We start from the raw sequence: 16,047 nt of genomic DNA on the forward strand, positions 1-16,047 counted from the left end.
TTGCTTTGGGCTTCTCCAAAAGGTCTCATATCAATGGAGTTTGTATTCCTCACTTATAACCCCATGATCATTCCCTAAATTAGTAGATGTGGGACTTTCATCATCTAACAAATTGCGCATACTCGTTAGCTTCCCAACGAGTGGCGCCGCCTGCAACGACATTCAAGGGCCTTGGAGGATGGCAGGCAGCTGCTCATGAATTCAAGTCAACCTGCATCCTCTTCGTTCTTTGTCAACCACAAAACGACACATGACACTTGGCAAGATTGGATCATCTTGCATCACTTATTATTTTGATTTTGAGTCATCTTATGGGTCTCCATCATTCATAATTGATCTCTAAAGAGTTTCTGGTCACCCATCAATTTTGATGCATTTAAGGCGAGATCAATCATGTAGTAAAAGTTTATTTGAACCTACAAATAGGTAGGTTATTGTATAAATATGCATATTACTAGAAATGACATCCATTTAGATTTAGAGAAAATATAAGTAATGTGTCCCTATCGTTACACCTTTTTTAAATTGATAGATCGAAGACAAAACTCCAATCAATGAATCTCAACGACTCAAATGGTAAGTAATGAACTAAAGATGAATACATTTAGTTTTATTTTCAGATGTGCATAACCGTATTAGTTTTGATTATCCATTTTGAGTTTTAACCCGGCAAAAAAAATGGAGATTCGAACACGTGACTTATTGCTTAAAGCTAGTTAGTCTAGACCATCTATAGACCTAATGTCATATACACATGGCTCTACACAATGCTAGATAAGATTTTGAGTTCGGCAAACGTAACTTAACTATAAGAAAGAACAAGCAAAGAATCCAGAGAACAAAAAATCATATTGAAGTTCGGACCAAAATAAATAAACTGCAGAGATTCAAAAGTAAGAATACGATTTAAACCAACCAAATATTTTATATCTAAGCATAAGCATGTATTTTTAAACATTATTCTCATGCAAACCTTGAACCCCAAATTCCAACGAGAGGAAACAGAGAAACTTGAAGAAAATTTGAAGAAAATATGAATTCTGAGGAAAACAGGAAGCAGGTGGCACAAGAGAAAAAAATGAACTGCATGTAGAGGAGTATAATTGCAGCTTGCTTGAACGTTGAATCACACCACTTTGAAGCAAAACTATTCAACATGGTCAACAAGTTGTCACTCTGTAACTCGCTCGACAAAATCATAATTTTTAGTTTCTCTTGTCAAAATCCAACGACATAAACCACCGACACGTACCAACCTCGAATAATTTCTCCACTTGGAGGAGAAAATAACAGGTAGGTGGTACGGTTTAGTTTGACTAGTTTCTTTTTAAAACAATTAAAATAAAAACGAGTCTTTTTAGCTGCACATTCAGCCTTTCAGTACATCGCCATTCTTTATATTCACATATAAATTACTATTAAAAATGAAAACTACCTATCTCTTCATTTACAAACCTAAAATCTGTCCATTATAGACCGGAAGTCTGGAATCAAGCTCCACCACATAGCTGCAGTGGCGTGCAAGCTTCAGTGATGGATGCAAATATTGTCGATATGTATGTTTGTACGCTCTACTTTGTACCTGGTTCACAAGCTCTTTATAGCTGTGTAAGCAGAGAGATAGATATCACAGCACTCTGCATCCCAGGAGAAGTCCTTGGTCATGGCATCAAACACTTTATGATTCCACTCGGATGGATTGTTATTCTGTACACAGTCCCAAAGAAAATATGGAAATAAGGTATTGCCCATTGCATAGCAGCTACAAGATATAACAAACTCCTTAATAAGTTATTTTGTATGAGGTTTTATAGCTTATTAACACTTACAATTTCATCTAGGGCTTGGCTGAAGGACAAGTATCCGAAGGTAGAGTTGATGAACATTGCTAATTTAGTAGTCTCGTAGTCGTGATCCGGAAAGTGTCTGGCAACATGGAAATTAAAGAAATCAATGAATCCTTTTATATTTCTTTTCACAAGAAATTAACAAAGAGTACATCACCATTCACATGTATCCAAACTTCAATTTGCTCAAAACAGTTACCTGAATCCGTTGTCATTGGAGGTGATTGCAATTGGAGCAGCTCCATATCTCATAGCCTTCAACTACATTATCGAAGGAAAGATAAAAAAAAAAAAAGAAAAAAGTTGTAACAAACTATTCGCCCTTGGGCTTGGAACACAAGTTCAGAGGTTGACATGGAACAGTCCAGACAACAGATGGGATTGAGACAGAATACAGTCAAAGTAGAAATGACAAAGATATTAACTGAACAATTAACCTTCATGCCCTACATGTCCACATTGTGGTTATAGAAGTAGAATTCACTAATAAACATTTAAGTTCCAGGTATTGAGCCACCTTCTGGAGTAGACGAAACTTTAACTTCAGCAAATGGTATGAAACTCCAAATTAATACATATTCTCTGAACAGTCCACGATAGATTAAAATGCTAAGGAAACCCTGCTGGTCCTAATCTAGAGGTCCTTTAATTATCCCACAATGGTTGTCAGAGTTGAGTATTGCTTATATATGTTCATGGGAAAATCTCAACTTATAAACTTGCCACACAGATCTCCTCTTCCTCACTGATGAAATACAGGTCAACTTGAAGACTTGCAATTAAATAATTGACTTAGCTTACAACTGGACTGTTTACAAATAATCACCACACCTGGATGAAGAGAAGAGAATAGTACTTACTGGCACTTGCAGAATAGGATCGTGAAGAGACTGGCACAAGATAATGTTGGAACCTCCAAAAATGAGATGCGACAATGTCTCATCGTGTCTGTTTATGAACCTGATGTTTTCATCCTGCAATGATTGATAGTTGCTAAAAAAAATCAACTGGTTGCAACTGTTTTAGATTAAGTCAGTATGATGATGAGCAATCTAAAATTTAACCAATTACCAGAATCATGCACTATATCCAAAATGAGTTGATTATCATGTGAGATAACAGTAAGATTATCATCGTCACTTTTGTTATGCTTGCCTTACTGTATGTGGTCCCCAGTAGATGACTTGATTTGTGAGATGAAAGGAAAATAGATGAGATCAACAAAAAGAAAGTACCTCAATTTTTACTTGAAGAGATTCTAGTTCCTTTTGTCCACTTTTCATCTTGCCAGTCGTCATGAAGATGAACTATAAGAAACCGGTTAGCACTCATCATCCCATAAAATGAATTTTGTAGGAGAAAAGAACGAGCTTACAAAAACTACATATGCTCAACTGATTGCTTCCACCATAAATACAAGAGTACAGACCATAAATTTTCACTATAACTTCATGTTCGAGTGCAATGGCAGGTAAAAGGTTTCAGTAGAATTCAGCATGTAAGTTTTAGAGAGGAGATTACAACCTGGACAGCCATTCTGGTACCATTCTTAACAATTGCTATCAGGTCCTCTTTGTCAACATCTGACAAATCTGACAAAAAGCATCCAACCTGATGGGGCGGCAATGGATTAGAAATGTACAGAGCCAAAGGCAATAGTCTATTAGCATCTTTATAGCTGCAGTATTCAAGGAAGAGCAGAAGAAGCAATACAGCATGAAAGTAAAAAGGATGAAGTAAAAAGAAAGGGCAAGCTGCCTAGAGGTTCAGAAATGAAGTTCGAAGGAGAACAGAAATAATCAGGTGCTACAAATATAATATACGCGTGGATGGGTAAATATGCTGATAAGCACCCATACACTTCGAGAGTTTTCTTTCTGCATTCAGTCCCTTGTAAATGATGCCTTGAGACTTTTCATTGCCAAATTATTTCAGTTGATGACATGATTATAATCCAAGAAGAAAAAGCATGTGAAGCATCTGTTAGCAGTCGGGAAGTGTTAAAAGGTTGTATAAATACTCAGTATGATTGGTAATGCTTTCGTCAATGGATAAAATTTTCATCATCTGTGTAGCACATCTCCAAACTCGCAAGCAAAAAGTCCTATTCTATAGCTTATTGAACTTTAAGTGATTTCAATTCATGACAAAATATCATATGAGAATCCAAGTTATGACTACACATATGACGTATAGAAGTTTTTAAAGGTAACAAAATTTTCTCCCCCAGAACGTAATATAACACCACGATTTAGAAACATAAAAATCCAGAAAACATCCTGAAGCCTACTTGACGAACAGTAGGATACTTACGGTGATAATAGAAGCATTCTCAGGTAATCTCAGCTTTTGCTGCAACGCAATTTTGCATACAGATTTTCCTTTCATATCATCTGCACTATAATTTTCTGGAAGAATTTTATCTTTTTCAGGATCCCAAGATGAGCTCTCAAACCCACAAGGGGAGACAAGCAATTTGTCCCTGCAATAAGGCAATAAGCAACAAACAGAAAATAAAAATTCATCCCGCCTAACTTGTTACATGCAGGATAATCAGTTGCATGACCTTGTAACTGGAGAATGGGTAGAAGCTATCAAATATAATTCTTAAGATTTATATGAGATATGCAAAGTAAGAAACAGTATACGGAAAAATATAGATCTATGAAAAGAAAGGTGAGGTCGGGCAAAGTCCAGAGTAGTTTGGTTGGGGGAAGGAAATATTTTATACAGGAGGTAGGTGGGGTCCTTGAGTAGTTACATAGGAGGTAGGTTTGAATTTCGTATCTTTTGGGAGAGAATAGACCTCTCAAATTGTCCATCACCTTTTTCCTTTTTCATTTTAGCAATATTACAGTGTGGTGCCTGTAACTATATCATTTGTCTGCTATACAATCATTTATCAAGTTCCAATCAACTAGATGAAGGAAAATTTGTTTGAAACGCAATCCAAAAAAGAACTCGAGCAATCCAGTTTCAGGAATTGCAAAAGACGACAACTTACTTGTGCATGTTTAAGGTAGTTTCCAAACCATGACTCGAACTATGAATTATATGGCCTTTTGAATGTGTGGATGACATTATTACAACTTTATTGGAGTAAACAATTCCGCCCTGTAAAATCACAGGAAATATATTACATGGTACCTGATACTGATAGGAAGCTTGAAACTCAATATAGACCTAGGATATTAATCAATATGCATAACTGTTCAAGCACTTAATACAGGACAGTCTTTTTATATTTTCCTCTAACAGGCAAAAACAAGACTGGTTTATAAGAGAAACAAGAGCAAGACAATTGCTACACCTAAAATTATAAGATTGGCCTTACCAAAGAAATTCAAATATTCTACATTCTATACCTTCATAATGTTTGCAAGATGTGTATTGGAGTTGTCTTGCAGACGATCAGGACGATGAAGTTTCGTAGGATCAAGTCCGCATAGTGCCAGTTTCTCTGGTTGTATAAGAGGCTAGGATATTTTGGATAATCTCATCATTCGTATTACAACTTGGAGAACACATTTTAATAACTGCCAAAAACATAATTTCTAACTTGCCTGTGAATGGATGTCGTGACATGTGAATAGAATTCTAGAACCTTCAAGTCCCTATAAACAGGGGTAAACAACATCCATATAAGAAAAAGAAATTTCCTACAAAATTAGCAAAGCTACGTAAGTAAGCATATGAATATTATTTAGTTATTAAGTTATTTTTTATCACAGTAATCGGAAGGTCAAAAAACCAAAAAGTTGTTTGTTTATGATAACCCAAATCAATGTTTAACAACAAGGTAAAAGAAAAGCCACCTACGTATTTAATTTAAAGCAGTAGATTACTTCAAGTACTTCATCCAAAAAAAAGTGAACAGAAAACAACCCATCCAACAAAAAAGCTCCATGCAAACTCCTTCAAATTAAAAGATATGTTAAATTGTCATTTTGGTTCCTCTAACTCTTTGACCATCTTTTGTCGTTTTTTTGTCACAGTCCATACAAAGAGCCCAGCCGCCAATCTGTCAGTCCCAAGAATTCGACAGCCAAAGAAACCACGCATTGCCCCACCCATCGCTGGAATCCACCACCCTTTATCCCACGTGTAGGCGCATGAGAGAGAACGCCATTCCACCTTCAGTCGCCTGGGTTTGTAGCAGCTTGAGTTTTCTGGTTGTCTGTGTCGTTGGATTCGACGATACCAACTTTGCTTCTCTTGTGTTTTGCTATTTGCGTGAGGTTTGGTTAGTACTCGTTCCATTCAGGTCTGGTTGTTTGTTTCTCTTGGGGTTTATTTGATGTTTGTGTGTACTCAAAAGATCATCTATCTTGACCTTTTAGAACAACTCAACTTTTTAAATCACCATTTCCATATTTTCATTCTTGAAAATGACTCCATACTTTCCTACAATTATTCCAAGTTACATGAAATATCAGTGCAACTAACTTTTATACAGTAAAAAGATTATATACCACCTGTTCTGTAGGGCAAAGGCAATTTTGTTACTAACATAGACTAACATGATGTCGTAGATTCAGAAAGATACTAACATGGAAACAAGAGTTCCGCCCTAAGACCTAACTGGACCCAAAAAATGAAAATTAGAAGAAAAAGAAGCTGGAATGAAAGATGCTAATTACAAGTTAAACCTGTTGAACAAAAATGTCCCAGAAAAGCGGTCCTATTATAGCAGTCTGCCAATTGTGTATATGCAACACATCAGGCTTCTTGCCAGATTTCACAATATAATCCAATGCTGCCCGAGAAAAGTACATAAACCTGAAAACAGGAAAATAACTAAATAGATGAGATAAAGAAACATGCATTTGTTTCTTTAGTTAAGATTCATAATGAGATTTTAGACTAGAATCTTTTGACGTTCATCTCAAGTTACATTATATTAAACCATGGATGGTCGAAGGTCAGTGATCATTCGAAACATAACTTCACAATCACTCTGATTATCTTGTAGGCTGGTCAATGACCATTCTGGTACGGAATCTAAATCCTAGATCAGTTTGATATCCTAAACTTAGTAAGAGATAATATAAATATGCATAGAGATGACAATCTTAATTAAATTCCATTCTTTGTAGGGCTTGCAATAGACTTTACTTTTCAAAGACTAGGGATGTCAATACGGTAGGAGGGCAATAGCATTAATTTTTATATTCTACGCTTCTTGACACAATTGAATGCATGTCTAAAAACTGATACGGGCATTCAATAAGCATGGACAGAGTTTGTATTCTGCGGAATGCTCAAATTGCATAAGAATGTCTTGTTTTAGTAGCCATAAGCAGCCTCAGACAACAGTGGGAAAACAAATCTGTCGATTAGGTCTACTTACCGTTCAAAATCATCAGAGTATCCATATGCCTTCTCCCGGTTGAAAAATGATGAGTAATACAAAGGTTGAATGAAAGTAACCCCTATGCCACAGATTACCCTGTACAAGGATGTGAGATACGACTAGCTTCCGATGCCCATGCTAATTTTACATTTCAAGTAGTTTTAGAAAAGAAAAAAAAAAGAGAATCAATTAGACAATCCAGACTCACCCAGTCCATATTTTGTTTCCATGTAGTTGACCATTATAATAAGAATAGTACTCCACCTCAGTCTCTCGTATCCCTTGAACCTCATTTAGGTCCATGCTTCCATACCTTTTTTTTCAATAAGAAACCCAACTCTCATTGAACAAATAAAAGAATACAGAAGCATACAAAGAACAGGCCCGAAAGAAAAGGGAGCCAGAACAACTACAAAAAGGGGTTAATCCAAATAATAACAAGAACTGATGGAATCAATTAACAAAGTGGAGGCCTTTACTTTGGTAAGATAACCTCCACCAAGTTGCCCTTTCTTTGTAGAGCTTGAGATAACCCTGTTACAAATGATGCCACTGCTCCAAAAGAAGCAATTGGAGCCATTTCAGTACAAATGTGAACGATGTGAAAACCATTCCTGAATTAAAAAGAATACTGTGAATTGTTAGTTCAAAATAAAATTAAAAAATTGACTCAGACGGGGAAGGAAAGTGTTGCACATAGAAGACTAATGAAACTATTGTCTGAGGCGTGCTAGAAGCACAGCATTTCAGTTGCAGTCAAGTAACACTTTGTCAAATTATAGTATATACATGAGCTATAGCTTTCAAGGATTAAGCTATCGATATATAAAGGTGGTTGAAAGAAAATCTATGACTTTGCAGTATTTTTGTATGAGAAAACTGCATATTGATAGATTATAATAAATAAATAAATTTGACTTGGAAGGGAGAGGGAAAATGGAATACAGGGAAGATTAATGAAACTATAAGAGTCTGAGGAGTGTTGGTAACACGACACAGCAATTGCAATAAAGAATCTCTGTCAAGTTATTGTATGTACGTGTTACATAACTTTGAAGGACTAAGTCATCAAGATATCAAGGCTGTTGTAAGAACATCTATAACTTTGCTTTATTTCACTATCAATTGCGTCTTCAAATGAAATTCAGCAACTGATGAATATTTACAATTCAAAGCAAGAAGCTGAACATCATACATGCAATAAAGATTCTACTCCAAAGGTTAACTCCAAGCTAAAATTCAAAACAGTATTCACTAAACTTGTCATTCTATGGAGAAAGTTTACCAACTTAGACGTATTGACCTAATAGCACAATGGAATTCTCTGTTGGTTCTTAAGCAAAAGGCATGCACAAAAACAAAACACATCTTTAATATGTTTAGAATATTGAAAGTCCTGATGCATTTTCACAGTTTAAAGCATGATCTTTAGATGGTGAGAGGAAAAGAGGGACGATAAAAATGAACAAGAAACTCAATTAACAGCTATACTTATTTTTTCTGTCAGATAATTGACGTAGCTCTGCTAGTAGCTCAGCATCTTTTTTCTGCAGGATCTCGGTGAAAGCATCAAGTATGCTGACTTTTTGATCCATGATCAGTTGTCTCATTTGAGATGCCTCTCCAAAACTAATCGTGCCAGTGAGAACCATAGAATCAATTCGAAGTAGTAATTCCCAACATAATGATACCTGATCTGGTTGAAACGACAACCCCATGAAAACAACTTCAATCTTCCATGTATCTGTTGCCCTAAAGTTTTTTACTATTTTATCTAACTATATGACAAACTTTTGAAGTATAAATAAATAACAGAGAGAGACAAGCGAAAAAGGTAAAAGAATATTATCCACAAGAAACAAGGCATCACATTACAATGAGATAAAAAACACAAAATCAGCACTTTGAAGTAATCGAGGATTAGTTACATCAGTTAGTTAGGTAACATAGGATAAAGTCAAAAATATTTGTCACCTTTTCTAGCCATAGCCTGCTTTTCAATCTCCAATTCCTCGATCCTTTCTAGCAGTAATTTTTTCTCGCTGATAGCTTTATTCAGCTCCTCTACAGCAAGGGCACGTTGTTTATCCAAGGACAAGATATCTGAGTAACACAGTCTATATGAGAAGACTGCCAGCAAAGGGTCTTGAATGGAGTTCATAAAAGTACATGAAATGCATGTTTTGAAGCAACGAATTTAAGAACACGAAATCGTAGAGCAGATACTTCGCTGAGCTTCTCTGAAGAGTTGCCAAATTTCACTGTTTTTTGCCCGTAGTTCTCCATCTGACGACTGAATGCTACGTTTACCATCTGATGACTAATGAGCAAAGCGAAAATAAGAGCTATCACATTGGCTAGACGAAAAAGTAAATAGACTATATCTGAGGCCATGAGGACTTACCTTCGCCATCTGTGCACCCCCGCGTCTTCCGAACCTAAAGTTAGATTGCATATACTCAAGTTTCCATAGATGATAAAGCTACTGAAATACGAAAAGCACCTAGAGATAAGTGCCAAGGCAAAAGCCAAGAATGTTTAAGAAAAATTACTCCGATTCCGATGACACGTTAATCAAGCCGCTAAGATCTCCATCTCCGCTGAAACAAATAGAGAGCTTAAATAGTCGAGAAGTCAAACACTACAGAGTCAATTAAATTATTGTCTGGCTAGAAGTAAAAGCATTGACAGTATCACCGGCCTAAGCTCAAATTAGCTCTTACATTAAACTATGAACTGGAAAAACAACGAGGAAGGCACAAGCAAGAGGCGAGATAGACATCGTGTGATTTTAAAGCTCTTTTCTCTTAAATTGAATACAACACCAACTTCAAACCTCCAACACAACAAACTGAACAGGGGAGACCATATTATAGCAGTATAGCAGGCATAAGAATCAAATGCAACTCAGCATGATTACAACAATTTAACGAGACTAACTAAAATCGAGGAAACAAACAAAACGGAATTGAAAACCGTAACAGGAAACTCACCTTGAGCAACAGAGAGTTCGAGCTCGATCACCAGCAGATCTCGAGTAAGCAGTGGTACATTTTGGAAAGGGAAGATGGAAAGAGAAACCAGTTGTGGTAAATGCATGGATAGCCATTCTTCTCAGCCTCAAAAGCTCGCCCACGGTGTATGACAACGGAGAACGGCGATTAAGCAGATTAGCGCTGAAAGAGGAAAATAAACGCCCTCGGAGACAGAGGCCGGCTGAGTTCAGCTCTGGCAGCTTTGCGTGGACACGGTGACCTCTGAGTCAAGTGAGCTCTCCGTCGCAACACGTAGGCCAATCCCGGGAAAGGAGGATGATAAATCAAAAGAGAGCCAAACAGAAGGGGATGGAAGTTGCAAGTTGGAACGTGATTCCCTTCTTTTTTTTTTTTTTCTTTTTTTTTTCCTATTAAAACATGTTCAAAATTAAATTTTGTTTTTAAAATGATTTTTGGCGAGGATTTTTCTTTTCTATTATGAGGATTCTTAAATGTTGAACCATATATTCTTTAATCTTATATCTATGATTAAGATAGTCTTTAGGGTAATTTATATTTTTACTTGAAATAAGTTCAATTTTTAAATCCTATTGTAAAGGATAAAGATCAGTAGTAGAATATTATTGAGAAATGGAAGGTGAATTGGGTCGCCATAGAGCCTTCGGTGTAAATACAGGGTGTGACTTCAATGTTGTTGTGGCGAAGTTAAAAATTAAATTTCGAGAACCTACAAAAAGGAAATCCCCATAATTTAAGCTGGCAGCAGCTTTTTGTGCTAAGTGAATTGAAAATACAACCAACTCGGAGACTTGAAGCGAAGGGGGACTTCTTCCATGAATTCATCAAACTAACAAAAATATTAAATGTGCCCATATAAAGTTTCCCAAAGAATCACTAACTGCTGGTCTTTGCTCTTTTAAGCCTTCGCTCTTTTAAGCCTTTTTATTCTCGCACGCCTCTCCCGTTCTTCTTCTTCTTGGATCAGACGAAGTTGCTCTTCATCCTCCTTCCTAGCTATTTTTGCACTGTGTATGGCAAGTAAATGTGTAAATACAGCCTTCGATTATAAGAAGTTAATCTGAATCACAGGAATAGAGTAATTATAGCTTTACCTTCTTTTCTCCTCCATCATTATATCATCAAAGTTGGCCTCCATATCGCTATCATCATCATCTCCGGAAAATCTTGCAGGATTATATCTGCAGAGAAGCCAGAGACAGATTGTTCAAATGAAATGATTTTCAAGATTGTTCAAATGAAAAGATAAGTTGTGCATCCTAAAACAATTACAAGAGTCAGAAACTATCGCATGTTACAAGATAAAAATGGAATAACTATTAATGATCAGTAGGTTTGGATTTCCATATATAAAACAAAAACATCCATCCAACCATGGTATCATGTCACAGGCTTTTTCTCCAATAAACTTGACTTTAATTTCTAAACACAAGAGAGATCAAAGAATAAAAATCTATACCCGAACATTTTTCTGATTAGACTGATGGCTTCTCCACCATCGTCATCCTCCTCATCAGAATATGGTCTTGCAGGCCTTTTCTTGGGTCGCTGTTCATTCAAACCTGGACGAGATGAAATCTGTCTTTGTGGCGGTGGTTTGCTCATCTGTTGGTTTCATAACACAGTTAAGAGTTGGTACATCCCGCACCAGCTAAGAAAATCAAGTTTAAACAAATTGAAAGTGAGCTTAGCATGAGAGAGAATGAAACCTGTGGTCTCGATGATGAGACTGGCCGATTTGGTGCTATTTTGGCCTTAGAAGGTGGTCGCATCTCATTCCTCTTATCTTCAAGCTTTTTGGCTGGTAATGGTCTGTGCACACCAGGTACAGGACTCTTTGAAGTTGGTAGAGAAGGTTTCTTCTGCATGAGAGCAGATGGGGCTTTTGGCGCCACCATTTGCCGACCAGGACCATACCCATTGTTGCTATTGCCCACAGGCCGACCAGGACCATTCACTTTGTTGCCATTACCCACAGGTCGACCAGGACCATTTCCATTGCTGCCATTACCCATTGGCCGACCAGGACCATTCCCGTTGTTGCTATTACCCATTGGCCGCCCGGGGCCATTCCCGTTGTTGCTATTACCCATTGGCCGCCCGGGGCCATTCCCATTGTTGCTATTACCCAATGGTCTCTTAGCCTTCATCATTGACAAATTAGGATTGCCAGAAGATACTGACTTGTTTTTGGACTGCATTTGGCCATTCATAGGAACAGATTTCTTAACATTTTGACTGACATGAAGATTCTGACGAGGATTACCCTGAGGCTGTTTACTTTTAATGGGAACATGAGCTGAACGTGCCTCTAAAAAAGAGTCAAAGAAACAAAAATAAGCTTTCATTTTCATGTACATTTAAATTTTTTAAAAGATCAAAAACTGACAACTACAATCGACACGATTGAACAGAAACATACCAGTACTTGGAGCAAAAACACTTGTTGAGGACTCCTTTGCAGGAGCAGGAACATTTGCATCCTCGGAAAATAGAAAGGAGTAGTCTCTGGTGTCCTTCAACGTTTGAACTTTCGTTTTCTTCTGTATGATAGTTCATAATATCCATCAAATCCAACAATGTGGATGAGGGGGAAAATAGTGAGTGTGTATAATCTAACGAAGTAATGCCAAAGTACCTCATTTATGATTTTTGGTGGTACCCTAGGCTTTGAAGCTACACTGTTTGAACCTGGACTCTTCCTATTCTGCCAGCACAAGCCTAATCATCAGGGCTAATATTCTTCAAAGACCATTAATAAATGCAATCAAAATTAAAAATTGCAAATGCAAAAAATTGTGTAAAAAAAAAACTTTTCCCACATTCAGTTCTAACAATTGGTTGAACATTTAAGTCTACTTGTGATGAAACAGCCAGTCACAAATAACACGGAATAAATATGTTAACAAACCCAGCAATTTTAGAAATAACAGAAAATTGAATCAAATTTTTTTAAAAAAAAAAATAACTGTGTTATGAAAGAGTGTACCAATACATGATTTCAATGTTCAAGGTAGCTCAGTAATAAAAGAATCAAAACATGGTCAACTGACAAGCAATTTTTTAAAATATTTATATTGAGAAAAAAAAAACTCTCCTATCTGTCTTTTACACACATAAATACACAAAATTGAAACCAGAACCACATATGGAGGTTAAGATACTTACATCATGAACGTGGTCAGAAACCCTAGATGCCAAGTGCTGGTTTTCTAATAATGATTTGCTTTCTTGAATTACTCTTTGAGAAATGACAGGTTGAGAAGGTCCAAAGAATGAACCAAAACTGCAGCGATTAAAATAAAAATTTCAGGAATTAACATCAAATTTGAGTTGGTATAGAGGTGTATAGTTGGAAGTAACATGCATTTTGGTTCATGAAAAATTATTATAAAAAAAAGCTCCTCACTGCTACAGCAACCAACTGCTGGTACAGCTGTATAGAAAATAAAAGGAGAAAAGACGCACAAGAAAACCTTGCAATACATGTTTCAAAAACTTCCCAGCAATCTAAGATCCAAAACTACTAGTCTCCTATTCATATCATTAAAAAAACATGATATACCTACAATTCAAAGATGCACCACTAATTCAAATGTAAGTTACACTTGCTTCATAATTATCTATGTCCCTTATCGTGTAATAGGACAACAACCACTTTAATACTGAACTAACTTCAACACTATAAGCTACCAACATGAAAACATCACAAAATAAATGGACAAACATGTTATGACCAAAATTCCATCATGTCGTGCTTCAGACTGCAACTTACTTGTCATAAGGAAGCTTCTTGTAACTAGACCTCAAGTGAGATCCACCATCTTTTTTTGACTGCTTTCTAATTTTTTCTTTCAGCCGTTGCCTTAGTGCAAGGTATTCTAATTCTTCCTTGGTAGGCTTAGGGTCCTCTACCTCTTCATATTCCTCCTCCCCGTCATCAATTAGATCATCATCTTCATATTCATCATAATCCTCATAGTCTTCCATCGAATGTTCCATCTATGCTACACAACAAGATTAATGGTATAAACTTTCCAAGAATCCCCAAAAGAAACGAAACATGTATGTTTTTTTAACATCATTCAAGATGTCATCCCATGTTTCTAAAATCAAGCATGAGAGCTTAGTAACATTCACACTTCTAAATACAAAACCACAAGAAGGAAATATAATCTCAAAGGGAAAATAAATAAACATGTCAATTAATGATATTATTTAAAAGCGTCTTCTGAATCTGAATGAGAATTCTCCACACATCAAAACGTAGAGTGGTTCAGAACTCCATCAATTTAAAAGCTTCAAAAACAGTAGAGATTATTCTGCATTACAATAAATAACATCATCTCATCGATAATTACACTAAATTCCGAATCAAAATTACCTTATAACCCGTTGAAATATCGTTTCCTCAATCCGACGTAAGAACCCCCTAGGCCTATCTTACCAAACCAATCCAAAAAAGAGAAAACTGAACTAAAAATCGCGATTAAAAATATGACTCAAATGAACGAACTCGATTACGCGAAAAAGAAGATTCGGGACAACAACGAGATCGATCTTGCAAGAACAAAAACGCGTCGGGAAAAAAACGAAAGAATAGATCGAACTCACTCAATCAACCCAAATCTAACCTAACCCTAATAATTAAAAAAAGAAAAAGAAAAACAGACGAAATCGGAATGGCAGATCTCTAATCCCAAAAAGAAAAATCATTGAACAAACCAAACGTAACACAAAAACATCGCAAAAAGCAAATCGAGATCCAATGAATCGCACAATCAAAACCGGATCCAGATCGAACAAGAAAAAAAAAAATTACCTAAAAAAGATCAAGAGAGCCTCGAATCGGATGGAACCCTTGGCGAAATCGAGCAAAAAGAATGGAGAACAAGGCGGGGAAAGGAGAAGTGTGGAGATGTGTAGACGAATTCCAATGGCGAACGGAAAAAAGGGGGTTTCGCGGGGGTAAGATAGATATAATAGGGAGCGGAAGGAGAAGGGGCGAGAAGTGAAGGGGGCAGTACTAACGTGCGCTGGGGGCGTCGTGATCTATTCATATTGTGAATCCGGGGGAGTCGAGTATGCGGAGGCCTCGTTGGTCCGTTTACAAAAATGAGTTTCCAAAGATTCATTATTAAAGCCAAAAAGGAATCCCTCCCTTTTTTTCCTTATTTAACTTCGTCCAATAATTCATCGTTTTCCGCGTAATTTTAGTTTTTGCGCGCTTTACTTCCATTTTTCTCCCTCTCTCTCGCTGTTTGCTAATCCGCGTTTAGGTTACGCGGCACGCTGTTCTGTACGTGCGTCTTATTGGGCCAATTGGTTGGCCCAAATGTATAAGCATTTGGACCTCACGCTCGGCCCATTTACGAGGATTGCTTTCACGCTCGGCCCAAAATTATCCTTGTTATCTTAACTTCTTTCGAAAGTTAATTAATTATAAATTACTTTTCTTTATACAAATGTATTTGAGTTTACTAATTTGCCCTCCCACATAAACAGCTATGTTTAAATTCATAAATTAGTTTTGGTTAATTAAAAAATAAAATTTAGATTTGATTGGTTGTAAAATCAAATGTTTCAAGTGAATTTCATTGTTTGTTATTGCAAGATAATTTCAGATCAACGCGTTTTTCTAATTAAAATATCAACTTTTTTCATAGAACTTGGGAGCAAATTAGTCTTTGTATTTTTATTTAATATCATATTTAAATTTTGTTTTTTTTTTTTAATTATTATTTCAAGTTAGCATTCAAACAAAAATAACCAAATGCACTCCTTTTAATTTTTCTTGATAAACAATTTTAAATCATTTCTCAAAATTTAAATC

At 36.3% G+C, this 16,047-nt stretch overlaps 2 protein-coding genes across 8 annotated transcripts; both read right to left on the reverse strand.

Annotated features, from left to right (window-relative positions):
* Window positions 1–1,075: 1,075 nt before the first annotated feature.
* Window positions 1,076–10,559, reverse strand: LOC111781795 (probable starch synthase 4, chloroplastic/amyloplastic). Of its 5 annotated transcripts, none has more exons than XM_023662495.1 (20): window positions 10,194–10,553; window positions 9,753–9,800; window positions 9,605–9,638; window positions 9,427–9,520; window positions 9,175–9,303; window positions 8,692–8,896; window positions 7,680–7,814; window positions 7,409–7,513; window positions 7,198–7,296; window positions 6,497–6,626; window positions 5,411–5,461; window positions 5,213–5,323; window positions 4,852–4,961; window positions 4,161–4,329; window positions 3,372–3,458; window positions 3,083–3,154; window positions 2,708–2,821; window positions 2,047–2,108; window positions 1,830–1,926; window positions 1,076–1,707 (listed from the first exon to the last, which is right to left on the reverse strand). In XM_023662495.1, exons 1-20 carry the CDS (start codon window positions 10,307–10,309, stop codon window positions 1,588–1,590), a joined length of 2,088 nt encoding a protein of 695 aa, XP_023518263.1. In that variant the 5' UTR covers window positions 10,310–10,553; the 3' UTR covers window positions 1,076–1,587. The 5 variants fall into 5 exon arrangements, 4 of the variants coding, with proteins under 4 accessions (XP_023518263.1, XP_023518262.1, XP_023518264.1 ...); XM_023662494.1 differs by having other exon boundaries at window positions 2,708–2,830; XM_023662496.1 differs by lacking the exon at window positions 8,692–8,896 and having other exon boundaries at window positions 2,708–2,830; window positions 7,680–7,752; window positions 10,194–10,551.
* Window positions 10,560–10,808: 249 nt separating this feature from the next.
* LOC111781926 (protein SPT2 homolog) lies at window positions 10,809–15,324 on the reverse strand. Of its 3 annotated transcripts, XM_023662662.1 has the most exons (10): window positions 15,037–15,324; window positions 13,990–14,216; window positions 13,383–13,500; window positions 12,853–12,921; window positions 12,637–12,757; window positions 12,304–12,525; window positions 11,924–12,264; window positions 11,674–11,819; window positions 11,309–11,395; window positions 10,809–11,221 (listed from the first exon to the last, which is right to left on the reverse strand). In XM_023662662.1, exons 2-10 carry the CDS (start codon window positions 14,214–14,216, stop codon window positions 11,113–11,115), a joined length of 1,440 nt encoding a protein of 479 aa, XP_023518430.1. In that variant the 5' UTR covers window positions 15,037–15,324; the 3' UTR covers window positions 10,809–11,112. The 3 variants fall into 3 exon arrangements, with proteins under 3 accessions (XP_023518430.1, XP_023518429.1, XP_023518428.1); XM_023662661.1 differs by having other exon boundaries at window positions 11,924–12,525; window positions 13,990–14,221; XM_023662660.1 differs by having other exon boundaries at window positions 11,924–12,525; window positions 15,037–15,323.
* Window positions 15,325–16,047: the final 723 nt, after the last annotated feature.

The sequence above is a fragment of the Cucurbita pepo genome, chromosome LG19 (assembly GCF_002806865.2).
Source record: "Cucurbita pepo subsp. pepo cultivar mu-cu-16 chromosome LG19, ASM280686v2, whole genome shotgun sequence".
NCBI classification, from domain to species: Eukaryota; Viridiplantae; Streptophyta; class Magnoliopsida; order Cucurbitales; family Cucurbitaceae; genus Cucurbita; species Cucurbita pepo.

Bases quoted from the DNA above. Each gene is read 5' to 3' on its own strand.
- LOC111781795 (XM_023662494.1), bottom strand. From the start codon at position 10,309: ATGGCTATCCATGCATTTACCACAACTGGTTTCTCTTTCCATCTTCCC. The intron at 8,897-9,174 runs GTGACAAATATT...CGTTTCAACCAG, and splicing joins GCAGGCTATGGCTAGAAAAG to ATCAGGTATCATTATGTTGG. The intron at 7,514-7,679 runs GTAAAGGCCTCC...TTGAAAAAAAAG, and splicing joins GTGGAGGTTATCTTACCAAA to GTATGGAAGCATGGACCTAA.
- LOC111781926 (XM_023662661.1), bottom strand. From the start codon at position 14,216: ATGGAACATTCGATGGAAGACTATGAGGATTATGATGAATATGAAGAT. The intron at 13,501-13,989 runs GTAAGTTGCAGT...TAATCGCTGCAG, and splicing joins AAGAAGCTTCCTTATGACAA to TTTTGGTTCATTCTTTGGAC. The intron at 12,922-13,382 runs GTAAGTATCTTA...TTGTGCTGGCAG, and splicing joins TTTCTGACCACGTTCATGAT to AATAGGAAGAGTCCAGGTTC.